The following is a 23,533-nucleotide window of genomic DNA, read 5'->3' as shown; positions in this document are numbered from 1 at the left end:
GATCCTGCATAGATATTAACTATGATACTACATAGTTATTAACTATATTCCCCTCTCTGTACATTTCATACCTGTTCAGTTCAGTCAGTTTAGTCACTCAGTCGTGTCTGACTCTTTGTGACTCCATGAATCGCAGCACGCCAGGCCTCCCTGTCCATCACCAACTCCCAGAGTTCATCCAAACTCATGTCCGTTGAGTCGGTGATACCATCCAGCCATCTCATCCTGTCGTCCCCTTCTCCTCCTGCCCCCAATCCCTCCCAGCATCAGAGTCTTTTCCAATGAGTCAACTCTTCGCATGAGGTGGCCAAAGTACTGGTGTTTCAGCTTTAGCATCATTTCTTCCAAAGAAATCCCAGGGCTGATCTCCTTCAGAATGGACTGGTTGGATGTCCTTGCAGTCCAAGGGACTCTCAAGAGTCTTCTCCAACACCACAGTTCAAAAGCATCAATTCTTCAGCGCTCAGCTTTCTTCACAGTCCAACTTTCACATCCATACATGACTACTGGAAAAACCATAGCCTTGACTAGACGGAACTTTGTTGGCAAAGTAATGTCTCTGCTTTTCAATATGCTATCTGCTGCTGCTGCTGCTGCTAAGTCGCTTCAGTCGTGTCCGACTCTGTGCAACCCCATAGACAGCAGCCCTCCAGGCTCCCCCGTCCCTGGGATTCTCCAGGCAAGAACACTGGAGTGGGTTGCCATTTCCTTCTCCAATGCATGCAAGTGAAAAGTGAAAGTGAAGTCACTCAGTCGTGTCCGACTCTTTTCGAGCCCATGGACTGCAGCCCACCAGGCCCCTCCGTCCATGGGATTTGCCAGGCAAGAGTCCTTTGATGCACAAAAGTTTTAAAGTTTGACTTATTATAATCTATCCAATTTTACTTTTGTTGTCAGATCTTTTGGTATCATATCCAAGAAAGCATTGCCAAATCCAATCTCATAGAACTTTCTCCTAAGAATTTTTAAATTTTAGCTCTTACATTTAGGTTCTTGGTCCATTCCGGGAGTTGGTGATGGACAGGGAGGCCTGGCATGCTGCGATTCATGGGGTTGTGAAGAGTCGGACACGACTGAGTGACTGAACTGAACTGAATTGTTCTTTTGCATTTAGACATTCAGTTTTCCCAGCACCATTTGTGGAAGGATAGTCTTTTTCTCATTGAACGGTCTTGGCATCTTGGTAAAAAAATCACTTGACTATACATGTGAAGGTTTATCTGGGGGATGTTTATCCTATTCCATTGGTCTATATGTCTGTCTTTATGCCAGTACCACACTGTTTTGATTACTGTAGCTTTCAAATAGGTTTTGAAATCAGGAATTATGAGATCCTCAACTTTGTTGTTTCTCAAGATGGTTTTAACTATTCCAAGATCCTTGGATATTCCATTAGGAATTTTAGGATGAATATTTCTATTTCTGAAAATGAAATGAAAGTGTTAGTCACTCAGTCATGTCCAGTTCTTTGCAACCTCATGGACTGTAGCCTGCCAGGCTCCTCTGTCCATGGAATTCTCCAGGCAAGAATGCTAGAGTGGGTAACCATTCCCTTCTCCAGGGGATCTTCCCAATGCAGGGATGGAACCCAGACTCCTACATTGCAGGCAGATTCTTTACTGTCTGAGCCACCAGGGAAGACTGATAATTTTAAATAAATTCTAAACAAATAAATATTAAAATATTTCTGTCATTTGGATTTTTTTTTTTTTAATGGCCATGCCATGTGGCTTGTAGGATCTCAGTTCCCTGACCAGGGATTGAACCTGGGCCCCTGAAGTGAAAGCACTGGGTCCTTACCACTGGGCCACCAGGGTACTCCTCGTCATTGGAATTTTAATACAGATTGTATTAAATTTGTACATCACTTAGGGTAGTATTGGCATCTTAAAAATATTAAGTCATCCAATCCATGAACACAGAATGTCTTTCCATTTATTTGTGTTTTTAATTTCTTTCAGCAACATTTGGTAATTTTCAGTGTGTAAGTCTTTCATCTTGTTGGTTAGTTTATTCCTAAGTATTTTATTCTTTTTAATGTTATTATAAATGGATTTGTTTCTTAATTTCCTTTGTAGGTTGTTTCTCATTAGTTCATAGGAATGCAACTAATTTTTGTGTGTTGATTTTTAAAAAATTTTTTACAATCTTGTGTGTTCACTTCCACTTCACAACAATGCAATCAGCTACAACTATACACATATCCCCTCTCTCTTGAGCCTCCCAACCCCACCCTACCTCTCTAGATCATCACAGAGCACCAGACTGGACTCCCTGTATTATACAGGAACTTCTCACCAGCTATCCATTTTACACATGATAGTGTACATATGTTGATGCTAGTTTCTGCATTTATCCCCCTCTCTCCTTCCCCCACTGTGTCCACAAGTTCATTCTCTACATCTGCATCTTCATTCCTTCCCTGCAAATAGGTTCATCAGTACCATTTTTCTAGGTTCCATATGTGTGTATTTATATACAATATTTGTTTTACTTCATTCTATATAACAGGCTCTAGGTTCACCCACCTCAGAACTGACTTAAATTCATTCTTTTTATGGCTGAGTAATATTCCACTATATATATGTACCACATCTTCTTTATCCATTCATCTGTTGATGGACGTCTAGGTTGCTTCCATTGTCTTGGCTATTGTAAATAGTGCGGCAGTAAACACTGGGGTACACGTGTGTTTTAGAATTGTGGTTTTCTCAGGGTATATGCCTGGTAGTGGGTTTGCTGGATCATATAGTAGATTTATTCCTAGTTTTTTAAGGACTCTCCGTACTGTTCTCCATAATGGCTATATCAGTTTATATTCCTACTAACAGTGTAGGATGGTCCCCTTTTCCTCACACCCTCTCCAGCATTTATTGTTTGTAGATTTTTTGATGATGGCCATTCTGACTGGTGTGAGATGATGCCTCATTATAGTTTTGATTTGCATTTCTCTGATAATTAGTAATGTTTGTATATTGCTTTTATATGTGCCCTGTCACTTTGCTGAATCCACTTCAGAAATCATTAGGGCTTTCTACATGTAAGATCACATTGTCTAAAAACATATAATTTTACTTCTTTCCTTCCTTCTTTTATTTATTTTTCTTGCCTAATTGCTATAGACTAGGGCTTCCAGTGGGCTTCCGTGGTAGCTTAGCTGGTAAAAAATCCGTCTGCAATACAGGAGACCCTGGTTCGATTCCTGGGTTCAGGAAGATCCCCTGGAGAAGGCACAGACTTCCCACTCCAGATTCTTGGGCTTCCCTGGTGGCTCAGATGGTAAAGAATCCAACTGCAATGTGGGAGACCTGAGTTCAATCCCTGGGTTTGGAAGATCTCCTGGAGGGCATGGCAACCCACTCCAGTATTCTTGCCTGGAGAATCCCCATGGACAGAAGATCCTGGCGGGCTACAGTCCATGGGGTTGCAAAGAGTCGGACATGACTGAGCAGTTAAACACAGCACAGTACAGGGCTTCCAGTACTACGCTGAATATAAGTGGCAAAAGTGGGCATCCTTGTCTTGTTCCTGATCTTACAGGAAAAGCTTTCGGGCTTCATCACTGAATGTGATGTTCACTGTGGCCTTTACATATATGACCTTTATTTTATTGAGATAGTTTCCTCCTATTTCTAGTTTAAGTGTTTCTATCATGAAAGGATGTTGATTCTTCACTGATTGAGATGATAATGTGTTTTTTGTTCTTCTGTTAATGCGGTGCATCACACAAAGCAATCTTCATATGTTGAACCATCCTTGCATCCCAAAGATAGATCCCACTTGGTTATCGTGTATAATTCTTTTAATGTGCTGTTCAATTCAGTTGCTAGTATTTTGTTGAGAATTTTTATATCATTGTTCATCAGGGATATTTGTCTGTAGTTTTCTTTTCTTGTAGAGTCTTTATGTGTGTTTGGTATCAGATAATCCTGGCCTCATAGAATGATTTTACAAGTGTTTCCTCCTTTACAGTATCTTGGGAGTGTTTGATGAGGCTTGGTGTTAATTATTCTTTAAATGTTTGGTAGACTTCATGAGTGTGGCCATCTGGCCTTTCCTTTGTTGGGAGATTTTTTGTTACAGATTAAGTCTCCTGACTAGTTAGAGGTCTGTTCTGATTTTTGTTTGCTCCTGCCTCCGTCTTAGTAGTTTGAATGTTTCTGGAAAATGATCCTTTTCATCTAACTTATTCACCAGGCATATTCTTTTGTAGTACTCTTCTCTCCAGGTCATGGTCTTTGTTCAGGAACTTCTTGAGCTGTTGGTTATCTGCTTTCTTGTTGTCCTCCGTGGCCAGGCCCGTGACCCCTTTCCCACCCCACCCCACACACTCCCAGGATCCAGCCGCCACCCGAGCTGCTGTTCCTGCTGTGTCACTGCCTCCTTGTCCTCTTAGCTGTGTCTGTGAGGCTCTCCTCTCTTCTCCCTTCCTGTCTGCTTCCTTGCTCCAGGGAAGACAACTGTTTGACGTCTAGTCTAGTCGTGATGGTGGCTGTAAGGTGGAGGCAATCCCATCTTTGTATGTGAATTTCATTTCAGTTTTTAAAAGGAAAGAAAAAGGAAGAGGAGTGGAGGTGAGGAGAGGGGAAAGGAGAGGCCCAGGCTTTTAAATTAGACTGTGTGATCTTGAACAAGTCCTTAATGTCTCTGGACCTCAATTTCCACATCTGTTTTATGGGATTTGTGTGAAAATAAAAGCATTCATTCAAAAATATTTAACACTTCTTGTTTTGAGATGAAAATGGTAAGATTGATGGCATGTAGACTCCTCTTTTATGGCTTAGGAATATGTTTTTGTACACTTGGCAGAGACTTGATATGCAAGCTTCATCATATAGGGGTTGCTTTTTCACACATCACAAAAGATCCAGAGCTCGTGTAGAGTTCCTGGGTGTCATCAGATCCCATATTCCTCCTCTCTTTCTGCTCACTGTGTGACATGCACCTCCAGGTTGTAAGGTGGGCGCAGCACCTTGGGAGAAGGGGAGAGTATTTTGGGCGAAGAGAGATGAAAATCATGAGTTCAGATCAAGACACACATGATGGAGACTTCAGAGGAGGATTGGGCTGGGGAACACTTTTCTTTGGGTGGCAACTGAGACTGAGGTTGTAGGAGGAGTGGCCTTGAGATCCCTGCACTTACCTGCCAAGTGCAGCGGAGGCAGGAGGAAGATGGTGCCATGGGAAGCAGAGGTCAAGCAGTGTGGAAGCTGTGATGTGCTCTGGCCAAGTTACCAGCCTCTGCATGAGGGATGGGCAGGATGAGAACTTCCTTCTCCTATGCTGCTGTGGAAGGTGCTTCGGGGGAACCAAACTGGGACCTTATGGCTCAGAGGGGGCCCACCATTGAGTCACAGCCTCCTGGATTCCGGTGGCTCTGCCTCTGCCACCCTGGCAGAGGGTGCCACCCTCTGCCACCCCAGGAACAGCAGCTGCCTGCATGTCCCCAAGGAAAATGTCTAAAATTCCAGTGACAGAGTGTGGGACTTATATTCAGGCCTTAGGGATAAAGCCCAGAATGTCAGGCCCCTGGGAGAGATGATGGTAAACTTCAGCTCACATCAAGAAGTTACAGATGGTTATTTTAAAAATTAGCATCTGAAGTGTTTAAATATGCCATTGTTCCCCAGGGCTCCAGGATGAGGTTCAGCTCCTGACTTGGCCCTTGTTCATGCATCCACTCTGAGTGTTTCCACTTGGCTCAACCAAATTGCTTACAACTTTCTGACCATGTCAATTCTCTCATGCTTCCGGGCGTTTGCACATACTGATCCCTCTGCTTTGGCTCCATTTCCTCTTCTCCAGTCCTGTCAGCCACTCCTCCAGGAGATGATTTCTGCTGGCATAGCTGGCCACCCTGACTTCCGCAGGACCACCCCACCTCCACCCCCAACATTTCTTTCCCTCCTGGCACATCTGCAATGCATCATGGAGATGTGTTTGCTGGACTGGGACAGACTGTGTCGCTTTCCTCTAAGACCGAGCACTTGGTGTGTGTTTGTTGACTGACTTACAAGGTGAAAGAGTGCAGACCCTTGACTGAGAGTAGACAGAGGAGACCTGAAGGAGACAGAGGGACATGAGGCAGAGCCTTTGTGGTAGAGGATGTGGATGCTCCCAGCTTGCCCAGCTCATCACAGACCAGCCGAGGTGAGTGGTGTGGCCACGTTGCCCATGGCAGGTGCTTCCCCCTGACCTGGCCCATCACCCTGTGGGTGCTGACCTCAGATTGCAGGACCGGGGAGGCTGTGAATATACCCAGGTTGACTGACTTGCAGCAGGTCTGACTGTCTTCTGTCCCCAGAGTCCCACTTGTGCATCCAGGGCTGAGAGGGCTCATTAGGGACTCCCGCCAGGTTCTGCTGTGAGCTCTTGGGGAGACCTTGCTCTCTCCATGCAGTGAGGCCATCCTTTACTCGCAGTGTTTGCCACTATGTCCTGCCAGGCCGGTGAGCGAAGGGGCCCAGGCTGACCCCACCCTAGCACAAAGGCTCAGACCTCTTCGATCTCTTTTGCATTTTGGCCTTCTGCAACTTTTATTTAGGAAAAAGTGTCTGTTGCTCTGAAAACCTGGTTTAAAAGCCCCTGAGGCAGAAGATGTGTGAGGACCCAGCCTCCTGGGAAAGTCTTCAGGCCTTTTCTGCTCAGAGATTGAGAAAGCTGAGCCACAAAAGCCATCATGGAATTTAGAATGGATGTGTTGGCTGCAGGGGAAGATTCCCTCAAGAAAAGAAAACAGGAGAAACAGCAAAGCCATGGAGCCCTTGGGCAGGCTCAGCCCCAGTATCCCCATCAGAACCTGGTGGGTGGAGGGGCTGGGCTGAGGCTGCCTGGATGTGGGTCCAACCCTGTAACTCTGCTCAGGAGCATGACTCCTGAAGGCCCTTCCATCCCCAGGAAGGATCTGTCTGGTGCCTGAGGCCAGAGGGGGCTGGCAGATTCTCTGTTGGGGGTACAGGGTTAATGGTTAAGCTGACTGGTCTTCCCTGGGGAGGAGGTTAATGTTTGAATGCTAAGAGAGGCACAGGAAACGCCACTCACCAAGCTGTCACCAAACTCAGCACACTTATCACAGATAAAAAATTAACTCCTCAGCTATTCTGGGCTAGGTGACCAAGGCCTTCCCAGCATTTCCTGGGAGCATTTCAGGGTCACCCTAATAGCTGCATGGCCTGCCTTACTGGGCTATTTATTACTCTGTTTTCAGAAGCTGATACCCTCTCAGAGCTGGCTGGTGGAAGGGCTCTGCCTCATCCTAGGGAGGAATGTTCCAGAGACAGAGTGGTGGCAGGAAAGGTGTGGGCTTAGTGGTTGGACAGACTGGGCAGGTGCACTGCTCTGTCACTTAGGGGCTGTGTGACCTTGGGCAAGACCCCGATCCTCTCTGGGTCTTCATGTCCTTGCCTTCAGAGTGGGGACTCGCCATCCCCTTTTCCTGTTCTCTTTGCCAGTGGGCTCCCCACTCCCAAAGAAAATGGGCTGCCTTCTAAAGGGTTAGGGGGTCAGTGTGCCTTTTTATTGAGGTGAAATTCACATGATATTAACCATCTTATTGAACAGTTCAACAGCATTTGCTGCATTCACAGGGCAACCACCACCTCTATATAGCCCCAGAGCATTCTCATTTCATCACCCCAAAATAAAACCTGTACCCATCACTCCTCATCTCCCTCCTCCCTCTGCCCTACCCCTGGCAACCATACATCCACTCCCTGTCTCTGTGCATTCGCTGACTCTGTTCATTTCGTACAAATAGAGTCACGGTCCGTGACCTTTGAGTCTATCTCCTTCCACTAATGTTTCCAAGGTTCATCCATGTAGTGGCACGTATTAGTGTGTCTTACATGCTGGCCTTTAATGCAGTTTCTCTAACAAACGTTCCAGGTCCTTTTCTGGATTCTCCTGGCCCCTGATGGCCTCTGGCAGACAAACACCCTGGGACAACCCTCACCCTACCCAGAGCTCACCTCTCCCTATCCTTTCCTTGCCACAGCTGACCTTGGCTCATTTTTCAGAAACAAGAAACTTAGGTTTATGTAGCACTTTAGACATTTTGTTTTTTTTAGTTCTTAAAGCAACCCATGCAGTTACGTACTATTACCATCCCACTTCACAGATGAGGAAGTTGAGGCTCTTAGAGGCACAGGATCACCCAGTGCTGAAAGAGGACTCTCAGCGCACATCTTTAGACTGCAAATCCTGAGGATTGTTTATTTTGCAATCCAGACTGAACTGTGAGTGACTGATATTCTCACTTTCCCCAAGAAGATTTGCATTTGAGAAACAAAAAAATAGAGGAAGAGAGAGACTGTTGGTGCCAATTAATGTCTAATTAGAGTGAGAGCGTGAAAGGAAGCGTTTCAGCTGGAGGAGGAAGAGCCTGTGGGTGGTTGAGGAGGACTTTGTGGGGTCAGTGCAGTCTGTACAGTCTGGGGAGGAGGAGGCTCAGGATCAGTGCTCACAAGCTCAGAAGCACTTGCTTGGGCAAGCCTCTTGGAGGGAGAAGAACCAACCTGCCCCAGGGAAGCGGCACCCAGCCTCCCACTCAGAGGGTCTGTATCTTATCCAGTGCAGCCTCCTAACTGCATGACCTTCTCTGCTTGGATTCTGCAGTAGTGGAGAGCTCACTACTCCCCAAGATAGTTCATCCCAAGGAATAGCTTGCGCTTCTCGGTTTAAAGAGAAGCACCCCAGACTCTCTGTTGTGCCTGCCTCCTGTGCTGTGCTTTTTAATGCCTTTGCCACCTGGGCCTCCAGTTCCTCTGACCCCACCCTGACCACCTCTGTGTGTGGTCCAGCCATCACACTCAGGGCAACACGGTTCCCGACCTAAATACTGTAGGTCAGGTCATTTGCACGGCTGAAGAGACCTCCTTAGGGTGCCCTTGGGGTGGGCTGAGGAAGGCAGAGGGAGCTTGATGAAGCCAGGAAACCGGCTGTTGGTTGTGCTTGTCTGGATGTGTCCCCATAGCCATTTCCCCTCTGGGTTTTCCCACTGTCTGGGGCAAATGGGCAGCAGGGCCCTTGAGCCTCTTTCGGGAACCTTCTGTTCCCTGCTCATCACATCACTCTTGTCTCCCTAGTCTGAGTGAAGTCTTGCTCTGTTTCTGTTTTTTCAGAATTATGATTGCAAGGTTTTCTTGCAATCAAGAAAATCAAAATTATGATTTTCTCAAGAATTATGATTGCACCAGAATTCCTCTTTATCCTCCTGCCCTGGGGGCCCTTTGGAAACAGGTCAGGGAGATTGTAAGTTTTCCTGCCCTTCTGAGAGGCTGTGAACCAGTAATCTGAGAAGGAAGGAGAGAAAAAAGGGAAAAAAATGCCAGGAGGAAAAAAAGATTCACTGCACACACACATCATTTACTTCCCACCAAAATTCTAAGGGGGCATTATTTTATCAGCAGTCGCTCAGTCGTGTCCGACTCTTTGCGACCCCATGAATCGCAGCATGCCAGGCCTCCCTGTCCATCATCAACTCCCGGAGTTCACTCAGACTCACGTCCATTGAGTCAGTGATGCCATCCAGCCATCTCATCCTCTGTCGTCCCCTTCTCCTCCTGCCCCCAATCCCTCCCAGCATCAGAGTCTTTTCCAATGAGTCAACTCTTTGCATGAGGTGGCCAAAGTACTGGAGTTTCAGCTTTAGCATCATTCCTTCCAAAGAAATCCAGGACTGATCTCCTTCAGAATGGACTGGTTGGATCTCCTTGCAGTCCAAGGGACTCTCAAGAGTCTTCTCCAACACCACAGTTCAAAAGCATCAATTCTTCGGTGCTCAGCCTTCTTCACAGTCCAACTCTCACATCCATACATGACCACAGGAAAAACCATAGCCTTGACTAGATGAACCTTTGTTGGCAAAGTAATGTCTCTGCTTTTGAATATGCTATCTAGGTTGGTCATAACTTTCCTTCCAAGGAGTAAGCGTCTTTTAATTTCATGGCTGCAGTCACCATCTGCAGTGATTTTGGAGCCCGGAAAAATAAAGTCTGACACTGTTTCCCCGTCTATTTCCCATGAAGTGGTGGGACCAGATGCCATGATCTTCGTTTTCTGAATGTTGAGCTTTAAGCCAACTTTTTCACTCTCCACTTTCACCTTCATCAAGAGGCTTTTGAGTTCCTCTTCACTTTCTGCCATAAGGGTGGTGTCATCTGCATATCTGAGGTTATTGATATTTCTCCTGGCAATGTTGATTCCAGCTTGTGTTTCTTCCAGTCCAGCGTTTCTCATGATGTACTCTGCATATAAGTTAAATAAACAGGGTGACAATATACAGCCTTGACGAACTCCTTTTCCTATTTGGAACCAGTCTGTTGTTCCATGTCCAGTTCATGAGGAAGGTGGGGCTCATACATGTAAGTGGTGTGTTCAGAGCTCACTCTATCCCCACCACACTTCACCTCAGCCCAGGACCCCACGCTCTGCCGCGGGCACTGGGCAGGCACCCCCTGCTGCCCACATGGCGTTAGTGGCCTGATGGTTTGTTTCCCTACTTGAACTTTCCCCAGTCTTCCCTCCCGTTCCCTCCAGCCAGATGGTCAGTGTTGACAGGTGACCTCAGAGATGGTAGAGGGTCAGGGGAGTCCCTGGGCCCTGCTTGCCTCACAGCAGCCCCGCCCTCCCTAGTGGCTCAGTGACAGTACATCTACTTACAAAACTCCTTCATCTCTTACCTCATGGGTCTCCCTCAACCCCGACTCAGGCACTGAGCTTTGCAACTCTGGGTCTAAAACTCCTAGCCCTCCCCCAACCCAGTGACCCAAGTTCTGTGCTAGAGCCCAGGGGAGGCCAGACCAGAATGCCATGCCACCTCTCTTTCATGCTCCCCCTGTGCAGCCATCCCTCACTCAGAGCAGGAGCCTGTAGGGAATGGGGTCCAAGGCCCTCCATTCACACCCTGGAGCAGTGCAAACGGGGTCCCTGCAAGCAGCCAGGAGGCCACTCGGCTCCCTGCTCCCCCGGCCATAGGCCTTCCAGCCCACCTGCACCAGGCACCATCTGTACTGTGGTCTCCATTGTATTTTTTCCTTTATATCAATGGGTTGACTCTTTTTTTTCATAATGCTGTACATTAGATCTTAGAGTTACTCATCATATATGGCTTCCCTGGTGTCTCAGTCAGTAAAGAATCTGCCTGCAATGCAGGAGACTCGAGTTCAATCCCTGGGTCAGGAAGATCCCCTGCAGAAGGAAATGGCAGCCCACTCCAGTGTTCTTGCTTGGAGAACTCCGTGGATAGTAGAGTCTGGTAGGCTACGGTCCATGGGATTGCAAGAGTCAGACACGACTTAGCAACTAAACCACCACCATCATATATAACTCCAACTCTGTAATCTTTGACCAACCTCTCCGTCTTCCCCCCAGCACCCACCCCTGGTAACCACCGGTTCTATTCTCTGCTTCTATGAGGTTAACTTTTTTGGATTCCGCATACCAGTGAGATGATAACAGTATTTGTCTTTCTGTGTCTAGCTTTTTTCACCAAGCACAATGTCTTCTAAGTTCATCTGTGTTTTCACACGTGGCAGGATTTCCTTTTTAAAAAATTTAAAATATTTCGGCTGAATGGTATTTCATCGTGATTTTCTTTATCCGGTTCATCCTTTGATGGACACTAAGGTTGCTTCCATACTTTGGCTGTGGCAATAGTGCTGCAGTGAACATGGGGCTGCAGATAGCTCTTGAGACAGTGATTTCATTTCCTTCGGATGTGTATCCAGTAGCGAGATTGCTGCATCATTTGGTGGCTCTATTTTAATTTTTTTGAGGAAGCTCCACTGTTTTCCCCAGTGGCTATACCAACTTACATTCCCACCAACAGTGCATGAGGGTTCTCTTTTGTAAACTGACTTTTTTTTTAACTTCAGTCAGTTCAGTTCAGTCGCTCGGTCGTGTCCGACTCTTTGCGACCCCATGAATCGCAGCATGCCAGGCCTCCCTGTCCATCACCAACTCCCGGAGTTCACTCAAACTCACGTCCATTGAGTCGGTGATGCCATCCAGCCATCTCATCCCCTTCTCCTCCTGCCCCCAATCCCTCCCAGCATCAGAGTCTTTTCCAATAAGTCAACTCTTTGCATGAGGTGGCCAAAGTATTGGAGTTTCAGCTTTAGCATCAGTCCTTTCAATGAACTCCCAGGACTGAACTTAGCCTCATCCTAAACAGCAATAACTACAAAATCATGGCTGTGATATACTTGTTGTATAACCTTTTAATGCATATTAACTTGTTTTTAAAAAGGTGTAACTATTAAAATTAAAAGTGTTCAACCATGTACCAGCCACCAGAGCCTACCAGTGAGATGGGCTCCTCACATGCTGGGCCAGGTCTGTTCCAGTGCTGAACCTGTCCTGACAGCGAGGCCAAGGCTGGGAGAGGATGGCCATGTCACAGGGCTCGGGACATGAGCAGTACCATGTGGAGTTAGTGCCCAGGCCTGCTGCCACCAATGGTCAGCCTGGAGGTGGGATCCTAGCTGCCGTCACCCTGTCTGTCACTTTGCCTCTTGGGGCCTGGGTTCCTCATCTCTGCTTTGGGGCAGTGACCCTACTTGACCCCTGAGTTGTACAGTGCCAGCCTGGACAGCCCCTTACCAGCCTTTTCTTCCCCCTGGCCAATAGGAAGGATATGGGCATAAGCCAGCTGTGAGGGGACCTGTGTCCCTCTCGCTCCCCCCACCCCCCACCAGCTGCTCCTCCCTTGCTTTCTGTCAGCACCAGGCCATTGTCCCTGTGGGCCAGACCTGACATGACCCAGCTCAGGAAGCCTGCCAGGTGCCCTGGCACCCTTCCCATCTGTCTGGCTAGCCGGACGTGGGTTGGGTTGTCCGGCCTCAGGGACTCAGGCCAGTGCCCTGGCTGACCTGATCAGCCTCAGTCCTGAAGCCACTTCTCCCAAAGTGAGGGAAGAGGCTCCTTCGTGTTCCTGCAGCCAGCAGCGCCCCCAGTGCTTCTAGGAGGAAGGGCGGCTGCGTTGTAAACGGGGCTTCTGCAGAAGTCAGAATTTGGGCGGGGCTCACCCTCCAGCTTCCAGGTGCTGTGTCGGAGTGGAGGCACACCGTGCCCCTCTGTCCAGGGCCTCTCAGGACCATGTCACTGTCCCAAGGGCATCTGGGGAGGAGAGTCACTCAGGGGCCTGGTGAGCCACGTCCGTGGTGGGAACCTGGAGGACCGGTGCCCTGACAGTGCAGAACCTTCCTGTGTACCCTGGGGAGGTTCAAGAAGAAAGAAGGTCCAGCCCGCCCTCTTTCAGTGCATACTGTGAGAGTTGGGGTGAAGGCTCTGGAACATCCGGGGGGGTTCATATGGCCCACTTTCCTCAAAGAACTCAGACACTGGTCCTTGGCCCCCTGGAAGCTTCCACTGTCACTGTGGGAGCTCCATTAGGCCTCACTCAGTTCCTGTGGAATTCTCCTCTGTCCTCTCCCCTCTTGCTCAGGGCCACAACCTCCCAGGGCTGCTCTGCCTCAGCCAGGCATCTTTCCCTAAGATACTGGGGCTGGTGCCTCTGGAGACAAGCAGGTGGGCAGAACCCATGAGGTGGCACCCGGGAGCCTGGCTGAACAGTTACCTCACAGCCCTTCCGTTTCCTGGCGGGGTGACTCCAGGTACCCACCTCCTTGCTTTATTGTTTCAATTGTAAATGAGGGCAGAGTTGGGTGCCTTGCAGCACTGCTGTGGGTTGAATGCTCTCCTGTGTGTACAGCACAGAGCGACTCCTGCTGGCATCAAGCAGAGCTGGCAAGCAGAGGATGTGGGATTCAGAAATCATGTATGGCATCACCACGAAAGCCCATTTACAAGAAGTGGGTGACGAGGAGGGGAACAGGGGCCAGAGACTTGGGCATTCATCCTTTCCTTAGACACTTGTTGAGTGCCTGTGCCTTGCCCAGTCCTTGTGGGCACAGGCCTCCGGCGGTCATGAATCAGACTGGTTCCTGCTCTTTATATCAACTGCCCGGGGTGGGGAGCCATTTGCACCCAGGCACCAGGAGGAGCCCTGCCCCCTCCAGCCATGACCTCCCCTGGCCTCTCACAATCATCTTGGATGGGTTCCCGGAGCCCAAGGTTGGTGTGAGCCCAAAAGAAGGGGCTTCTGCAGCAGGAAGGGAGGGATGCAGTATGAAGATTCTCAAAGCAAAGCCTAATGACCACATACAGAACACCTGTAGGGAGGTCTTAGCCTGCAGATTCCTGGGACTCAGGACTACTGAATCAGAACTCCCCAGTGACACAGATGTCCACTGCAGGATCAGTACCTCTAAAGTGGGACAGATCGCCGGGGGGCTTCACATGGAGGGAACAAAAGTGTCCAGGAGGATGCTGAAACTTTGAGCCTGGTTTTATTCATGCCTGAAAAGAGACTCTTGCTCTTTATAAAAACTGGGAATTAGCCAGCTGGGTAATCCAGGGACCCCTTCAGACTGCACCTATCCACCAGTCCCTGGAGCTAAAAATTGCCCTGCAGTTCAGAGGACCCAGCTGGGTCCCCCCCTCCCAATGCCAGGATGAAACAGAAAAGGACTTGGTGAGGAAGAGGATTGGGGAGGATGGCAGGAGGGAGCTGCCATTCCCTGGCACCCAGTGAGTGCCAGGCTTTCCACGTGGAGATGATCTCTTCCCCTGGACAACCTCAAAAGGAAGCCATCTGTTTCCCCAAAAGAGCTGAGGGCTTGGGCAGCGAGGTGTGGTGAGGAGGATTGGAACCCAGGTCTCTGGGACTCAAGAATCTTGAGTTCTTTCTGAAGGTTGTGGGCTCCAGGGTGGTGTGTTCTGCTTTGTGTTCCCCAAACTGGATGCGAGGTGACTATGGACCTCATGGTTCACCTCTATTTCCAGGGTGCTCCAGACCTTCCTGGGTGATGTCCTCCTAGGTGGCATGGGCCCCCAGAAGTCTGTCACAGGAGCGGTTTCTCTGATTTTCTTCCCCTGGGATCTACTGTGGAAGAATTGTTATGTTAAATGATAATTTTTAACAGAGTATACCTGCCAAGCATTGTACTTAAGTAATGAGAGAACCAGTAATACATTAACCACTGGTTCACAGGAGAATTCAAAGTACTGTATATATAAGGCAAATAGATGCAAAACTGGCTGAAAACAATTTCATTTAAATTTTAGAGAATTGATAGTCATGCAAATGCAAAGAAAATGACAGAAATGTGGATCCCAAATGCCTTTGGACAGGACTCATTAGCATGGCCATCAGTTAGCTACAATTTATAGAGTTGTGAAATAGCTCAAAGACACAAAAGGCCAGAGAACCTCAGAATCAGGTAAACCAGAAGGCCGTGCTTAAGACAGTGCCTAGTTTTGCATTATAGACATCCAGTAATTTTTTTCACGTCAGAGTCTTTCAGTTACCGGAAGTGGGCCACTGATCTGGCTCTGAGCTTCCTAGCAGCCAAACAAAACAAAGAGGAAACAACCTCAAATTCAGTGTCTATAAGGCAGATATATACTAGCTGTTCACCATAAGTTCAGCTTTGGGTTGCATTGAGACCAGATTATCCTTGGGAGGGATGGGGTGGGCGACACCAGGCACAGGTGCTGGGGATGTGCCAGGCTGTGGGGTGGGGGGCCTGTGTCCACGTTGAGACGCTGTCTGATGCTGCTGCTCTTCTCGGCAGGCTGCAGGGGGCTATGGGACAACACCAGCTGCTGGCCATCCTCTGCACTGGGACAGACAGTGGAAGTGGCATGCCCGCGGTTCCTCTGGATGCTCGTGGGCAGGAATGGTAACAATTCAGCCCGGGGGCCCAACTGGGCAGCTGTGGGGCAGCCCTCCGGGTGGGCCTTGGCCTGAGGCACCAGGCCAAGACATCTCTGGGGACGGGAGTGAATGGAAGGATGGGAGTGGTCCTTGCTGGTGACTGGAAGCCTTGCTTGGGGGTGTGCAGGGTGGGCTGAGTTGTCGGTGCCAAGCAAGGGTCCAGGGGGCCAAGTACCAGGGAAGGGGTAAAGGGGGCCAGGCCTGTTCCTCTCTGCCCTGTGTTCCCATTGAGGGGCTACCCTCCTTCCTTGCACATTTCTGGTCCCTTAGCACCCAGGGCCTTCGCTCCAGCCCTCGTGTCTGGGTGCCACTTAGCCTGGGCTGGGCTTCCAGGACACTCACTTCCTCTGTGCCCTCTCTACTAGGCTCTGCTGATGAACTCTGCCCTCTCTGGAAGCTTCTGGTCTCCTGGGGGATCTCTCACCCGAGCAAAGCTGCAGTTTATAAGGATTTCCTTAATTTCAGATGAGGAAGTGAGAAAGTTGTCTCAGACAGGGAACACTTAGGGACTAACAGGGACTAACGCTGGACAAAACCCTGTCATGTACTAGGCATTTTTACAGATTTAAACTTCAGTTGTCACAAAACCCCTACAAACCACAGACCTTTTCTCTTCACTTGGCTTAAAGAGTGAAAATAACAAGGTCTGAGAGCAGTTTAGCCTTGGCTTCAGGTTCACAGCTGGGAGGTGGAGACAGGGGCTGCAGTTTCTTCTCTTGGCCACCCAGTGTCGCTGTGGGGCTGCAGGATCTGCCCACCTGCACTGTCTCACAAAGGCGCTGCCCACTGAGTTCCATGCTAGGGAGCCAGGGCACGGTTGGAGGATGAGGGTCGGCAGGGATCGTCTCAGCCTGGGGCCTACTGTGCTCGTACCCAGCTGCAGGCCCAGGGAATTGGCCAGCCCAGGACCATAGGTCAGGACCAGTCCAGCCTCAAGTTACCAAGAACATTTTGTCCTCTACCTGCTCTCTGCCCATAAATCCACCTTGGGTCTGGAGTCTGAAGAAAGTCTCCTCAATAGTGTCTCGAGGGTTCCAGGGCATCCCACCCCAAGAAAGGAAGGGGTCCAGTGAGAACAAGCTGGTGCTTCAGACTCTTCCTTTTGAAAGAAGAAAAAAAGTAGAATAAACTAACTGTTTCTCAGGGCACCTACTACATGGGCCCAGGCAGAATGGGTGTCTGTGTGGCTGGGAAACCACAGGCTAGATTATGTACCCAGATACTTGTGTGTCTGTGCTGGAGCCTAGAATATTCCGTCTAGGATGCGTTCCTTTGATTCTTAAGAGGGCCCTGGTCTTCCAGTATTTCTTCTTTAAAAGCACACTTCCTGAGTGGGGTCAGGCCTTGGCTTTCTTTCCCTTCTGTCTTGCTGGGGGATGGGAGCCTTACAGCAGCAGAGATTCCTAACCTGATGAGGCTTTTGAGAGTCAGATAAAAACTTTGACCTGGCTCTTCCCTGGACTGCTGGCGTGTGCATGCACACACAAACACACATTTGCACAAAAATACTGACTGTACTTTTGGGGACCCTTGAAGTGTTTACTGACCTGAACCTGGGTCAGAACCCCTGACATATTAGGAATTAAACCCAGGGGGAGTGGATGGGAGCCCATGGGAGCCCACCCCTTGTCTCCTCTGTGGTTCTACTAAGAGCCATGTCAGCAGAGGGCACCTGGCCTGCATCTCATGCAGTGTTGTCGTGGGAATCCTGCTGGGTCGGTGAGGAGAGGTGTCCAGACAGACAGTCCAGCCTCCAGGGATACACTGTCTGATAACCACTTCTGGATTCCAGGGAGTAAGTGTCCTTTTATTTCAGTTTCTTGTCCAACCAGCCGCCCTTTGACCACCATTCTTTCCTCTCTGACAACATAGCTTGCTTGATTTAATAACAGAAAGCTTCCACTCATCTCCTGAATTCCAAGACTCCAGGCCCCACCATTTCTGGTCTAATTTAGAAAGGCCAGAGGCAGAAGGGAAGTAGCCCTATGACGCCCTCTCTGTGTCCAGCACCAGCCTGGGTTTCCTGCCCCGTCTTGCAGTGTAGGTGATTATTCCTATTTGGTACAGAAAAGGGATGCACATAAGGGCACGCAGCAACCAAGAACCAGTGCTGGGTTTCAAACTCAGATTCTTGACCCATGCTCCAGGTCTCCTGAGCCGTCATAGACCTGGCATGCCTAGAGCCCAAATGCCAGGGTCTCCTGCTAGAGTTGCCTCTGGGATCTCAGGGAGCGGGCAGGAAGGAGGGTGGGACAATGACGGGCCACATTGTGGCTGGGCTCTGTTGCCCAATTCTGGGCCTTGGTTTTCTTATCTGTGAGATAGGCCAGCAAAACCTCCCTCAGAGGAGTGCCATTAGGATCAGCAGTTTAACATAGTGGCTAGTTCTAGAAATGGCCACCATGTTTCTCCAGCTGAGTGGAATCTGTTTGGTCCTAAACCCTGAGAGACAGTGGCCTAGACCATGGGGCCAGTCAGAGAGAAACACACCAGACCCAGCTCGGGTGGCTGGGGAGCCCTGACAGGATATTGATTGGCGCAAAAGGAGCAGCAGGGCTCCTTTGTTCAGAGCTGGGGTCAGCCCCCTGCAGCAGCCAGACCTGGGGACTGGAACTCGGCCCCCGTTGGCAACCCAGCGTGGAGGATGCAGCCAAGCCAGTCACTGCAGGCAGGGAATCTCCCCGCACGGCTTTCCCAGACTTCTGTCTTGGCTTGGCAGCTCTTCTACCCCAGTCTTCAGGCTCTCGCTCTAAAAAGCTCCTCCTGGGTAAGCTCTTCCCTCTTCCCTTGTGAAAACGTTTAGAGCGGGCCCTTCCTCCTCCCTCATTTATTCTCCTAGCCAGCCAGCCTACAGATGTTTGATGAGCAAGGGCTCTGGGGAGGCAGGCTCTAGGGAGCCCCTGGAATCTCTGGGAGGGGAGGCAGGGGAGCCACGGTCACTTCCGTGTGAGAGGTGCGCACTGCAGGCTTGAGAGACAGAGAGGGCTGCAGCGATCTTGTGGTTTATAGTACAGAGAAGCACCAAAGAGAGGCTCCCTGGGAGGTTATGTGTGTTAGCTCTGCTGATTTTCAGACACTGGGAAGCAGGGTGTGAAGTTATATATAAAGTAGAACTTCTGGGAGTTCCCTGGTGGTCCTATGGCTAAGACTCCACACTCCCAGTGTGGGAGGAACGGGTTTGATCCCTGGTCAGGGAACGAAGATCCTGCATGCTGCACAGCCAAATAAATAAATAAATAGAACTTCTTAGCACAGAACCAGGAGCCTGTAAAAAGTTACCAACCAGGCAGATTTCTCTGGGGCATTCACCCATTAGATGGCTGTCCCTGATAGCTCAGTTGGTAAAGAATCCGCCTGCAATGCAGGACACCTGGGTTTGATCCCTGGGTTGGGAAGATCCCCTGGAGAAGGGAAAGGCTACCCACTCCAGTATTCTGTCCTGGAGAATTCCAACCCATGGGGTTGCAAAGAGTCAGCTGCAAAGACTGAGTGACTTTCACTTTTCAGGGCCTGGGAGCAGGAAGAGCAGAGTAAGAAAGGGATTAGAACAAAGCCTGCGGCTGAGAATATAGGCCTGAGCCCTGGGGCTCAAATCCCGTGTTCTCCATTGACGGGGGTGTGGTCTTCAGCAAGTTCTTTAACCACCGTGTGCCTCAGTTCTCCTAGCTATAAAATGGGTGTAGTATTTTCATGTTACAATACCTTTTACTATAAAAGTAACAGTGCCGACCTCATAGTCTTGTTAGGATTGAATGAGTTAATACTGCTCACATGCTTAGGGCAGTGCCTGGCATATAGCAACCACTGTGTATTGTTATAGTAGAGCATGAGGTTTTCTAACTGAATAAACACACAGTCATTAGTGTGAGGTCAGTGTTGTTTGGTTTGGGGTGTGTAACCTGCTGTTCTTATGCACTGCATACGGCCTCTCTCATCATTGGAGGCATTGCCATGCCTGCCAGAGGAAGGTTTTATTATTCTCTGAGGGGCACCCAGGTAGCTGAGCAGTGACCCTGGAAGTTGTGCTGGGCCTGGGGCCTGGGACATGTGTCAGTCACCTCCGTCGTTGTGGAGCCTGGTGCCTGGCACAGGGTGTGTGGGGCGCAGAGTGTGGGTGAGGCAGTGGGGGCCCAGGGGGAGATGAGCAGTGCTCAGAGGCTGGGGGGGCTAACGGTTCAGGGCCCACAAGGTTTGCAGGTCAAGTGATCCAGAACCGCGGCTCTGTGTCTCGCATGTACACGTGCATCCCCACTCGGGCTGTCTGCCCACACCTTTCCTGCCACTTTTCCGGACTGACTCTTACAAAGCCTTCAAGGGTCAACTGAGCAATTGGAGCTGCCCTGTGTGGTTCGGAGAAAGGGACAGAGTGACAGAAGGAAGCTCCCTCCACCTGCAACTAAGGTGGGCAAGGCACCCAGAAACCTGGCCATCAGTCCGTCCCTCCGCTCACCACAGAATGCTTGGTCCCCACAGGTTCCATGTTCCGGAACTGCACACAGGGCGGCTGGTCAGAAACCTTCCCCAGACCTGACCTGGCCTGTGGGGTCAATGTGAATGACTCCTCCAACGAGAAGCGGGTAAGCCTGCCACGCCTCCCCGTGGGGTGGAGGTGCCTGGGGAGATAGAGTGAAGCCAGCCCAGGGCTAGGTCAGGTGACCCAGGGCTGCCCTTCTTAGCTCCACACCCTCCCAGCTCTCTGTCCTGGCCCACCAGCCTCGAGGGGATGTCCCTGAGGACCGTGGCACAGTGAGAACTGCCACGTGCCTTGGGGATGCCGCAGCCAGGTTGGCATGAAACCCAAAGCGCAGTGACTGGGGCTAACTGCTTGGGCCAGTGGTGAGTCTGAACTTGCCCTGTGGCCTTGGTGGGGCTGGGGAGGATGTAGCCTCTCTGTGGGTCAGTTTCTCCATCTGGAAAATGGGGTGAGTAATAGTCCTGAGCTCGTCAGGAGGAGCAGAGTGAGCCCTGGAAGTGCTGGGAAGGGTGAGAGGCCACAGCACCTGCTCACAAAGGTCCCTTCTCAGAGGAGACTCAGCCTCCAGGAGGCAGGAGCACCCAGCTGCAGGCAGGCCTGGTTTAAGAGAGGATGCTGGCGTGTGGGCGCCCTGAAGAGGCCATTCGGTTCAGAGTCCTTCCTGAGGGAGATTGGGTGGGGGACGGTAGTGGGGGATGGAGTTCCTTCTCTCCCAGGGCTTTATCATCCAATTAGGGAAGATATGCGAGGTCTTCAGATCCAGGTGGAATTTAATAGGGATTACGCATGGTCTTAGAGGGCCAGTGGATGGGCCCAGACCTCTGTAGATTTCCGTCTCTGTCTCTGACCTATGTGAAGACAGGAGGCTTATGTGGATCACATTTGTAAAGTCCATAAGATTCAGAAGGATCAGATGTATAATGGATGGCAGGATGGAGGTTCAGAAGGATGTGTAGGCTGCAAGTGACAGAAACTTCCAAGGGGCTTCATAAGCTAATGTGGCTCATATAACTAGGATGCAGGGGATGGGCATCGGGTGCTTGTAATGAAGCAGCACCCCAAAGCCACTCAGGACGAGGTTTTTCCTATCTCTCTTCCTGCTAGCCTGGTGACTTATCCTGGGGCTGGGATCCTGTTGTCATGTGTGTGCCGATGACGGCAGCCGCAGACTCCCAGGCCTGCTTGTCCAGGAGGAGGGACAGCCTGACCTCTCTGGCTAACTGCAAGAAAGCTTCATATGCAAACAGCCAGTAAGCCCGTTCTCACATCTCACTGACCCAATGTGACTTGAGCCTGTCCACCTCTGCACCTTTCCTGGCAGAGGGATGGGACACATGCATGACTTGAACCAGCAGTTCTCAAACTTTTTGGCCTCAGAACCCTTTTATATCCTTAGGAATTACTGAGGACCCTAAAGAGCTTTTGGTTTTGTGAGTTATCTCTGTTGAAGCCACACTTAAGAACTGTTGGCTAACATTAGTCAGCTGGATAAGAACAAAGGCCAGGGCTGGAACCATGATATTCATGGCTGGGTTGAAACTCTAAAATGCCAGAGAAGGCGCAGAGATTTAACAAAGATAAATGCAAAGTTCTGGACTTAACTGAGAAAATTAATTGCCCAAAAATAGTAAAAAAAAAAAAAGAAGACCTACTATAACTTCAGCTCATGTAAAAAAATATTAGATTCCCTAAGATTGGTATATGTTTTTCCAGACCATGGGATATACTGGTCCCTAATGCCAGACCACAGACAAGCACAGGCTTTGTCTTTTTTCTTTTTGGCTGTGTGGCTTGTGGGATCTTAGTTCCTCAACCAGGAATTGAACCTGGGCCCTTGGCAGTGAAAGTGTGGAGTCCTAACCACTGCCCTGCCAAGGAGTTCCCCACAAACTTAGTCTTTTATGCTGAGAATTGAATCATCCTTTCTGAGTGTTAAAATGTCTTTTTATCTTTTAATCAAATGATTGTGAAAGTATGTATTTACTGATTGTCTTTTTGCAACTTCCTGACTTGGCATGCACCAGTTGCCAACAGTGGACTCAGATTAGCAGAAAGACCAGGCAAAGCTGCCACGTGGGTACATAAAGCTGACTTTCTTTACCCGGAGCAGAGGTTAGAAAACTAGGGCCCTTGGGCCAAATCCAGCCTACCACCTGCTTTTGCAAGTAAAGTTTTATTGAAACACAGCCACATCCATTTGCATTGCAGGGGCTGAATTGAATAGTTGCAAAAGAGATGGAGTGTTTAAGCTTACGTGTTTGCTGTGTGTCCCTTTATGGAAAATGTCTGCTGTCTCCTAATGTAGAGGATGGAGAAGGACAGGACCCAGTCAGGACACACAGCAAAGAGACAGGTAGCCTCATCAAGGACTGACGGCAGCGAGGCTTCCTTCTGGACCCCTAGCCTTCTGGGGGCAGGTGTTGCAGAGGTTGAGGGCACTGAGGTCACATCTGGCTTTGGGGGAACAGGGCTCTTTTGGGGTCAGATCTTAAAGACAAAGGCAGAGCTGGCTGGGATGCCCTGAGGGTCACCTGGCAGACAGTAACCCAGCCACAGGACAGCATGGGATACTCAGCCTGGACCCTCCACACTTGTCATCCATGCCTCCTCACGCTGCCACAGGGTGACCCACTGCTCCTGACCCAGGACTGCAAAACCAGGTGTCTCCTGAGTGAGCTGGTACCCTCAGCTCTGAGGTGTGTCCTGCACATGGCAAGATCCTAGGGATGGCACATCAGTCTCCAGATTTTTGACATTTCACTACTCTTTGAAATCCTAAAGGCTAGGAACCATTAACCCAATGCAACCTGCTGCCCTCTTGCTTCCCCGCACTCATTCCTGAGAGGTGGCTCCTGGCTCCTGGAATTGCAGTCACCTCAGTGGGGAAGGGCAGTGTCACATGGTAGCTAACCTGTAAAAAGTCCCCTCTGCTGTCAGAAGAATTTTGGTCCCTCTGAGTCAAATCTACCTTCTGATAACTTCTGCCCTTTCTGGAGCTTACAATTCAGTCTGACTCTTTTATACATCAATCATGTTAATACCCTTCTTCCCTAAGTTTGTTTCCTTCAGGATGTGGTGTACTCAAGTATTTTAATGCACTCTTCAGATGACATGGCCACCCCCCTCCGGAAATGCTCCAGTTCGTTAATGTTCCTCTTCAAATAACATACCCAGGCCTGGAACACTCCAGACATTCCAATGTGGCTTGCTGCTCCACAGCACTCCATTAATGAAACCGAGAAGAGGCCTAATTGTTCTAGCAGCTACCTCATGCCTCATAC

At 49.6% G+C, this 23,533-nt stretch overlaps 1 protein-coding gene across 1 annotated transcript in view; it reads left to right on the top strand.

Moving 5' to 3' along the window:
- Positions 1-23,533, top strand: part of SCTR (secretin receptor) — a 67,636-nt gene that overhangs the window by 14,358 nt on the left and 29,745 nt on the right. Inside the window, exons 3-4 of the mRNA XM_006057168.3 lie at positions 15,636-15,743; positions 20,252-20,355. Of these exons, the coding sequence (XP_006057230.1) occupies positions 15,636-15,743; positions 20,252-20,355 (212 nt within the window). The remainder of the gene's footprint in view (positions 1-15,635; positions 15,744-20,251; positions 20,356-23,533) is intronic.

Source organism: Bubalus bubalis, chromosome 2 (genome assembly GCF_019923935.1).
Source record: "Bubalus bubalis isolate 160015118507 breed Murrah chromosome 2, NDDB_SH_1, whole genome shotgun sequence".
Classification (NCBI taxonomy): Eukaryota; Metazoa; Chordata; class Mammalia; order Artiodactyla; family Bovidae; genus Bubalus; species Bubalus bubalis.
The sequence above is the reverse complement of the archived record's forward strand: the minus strand, read 5'-3'. Positions and strand labels throughout refer to the sequence as shown.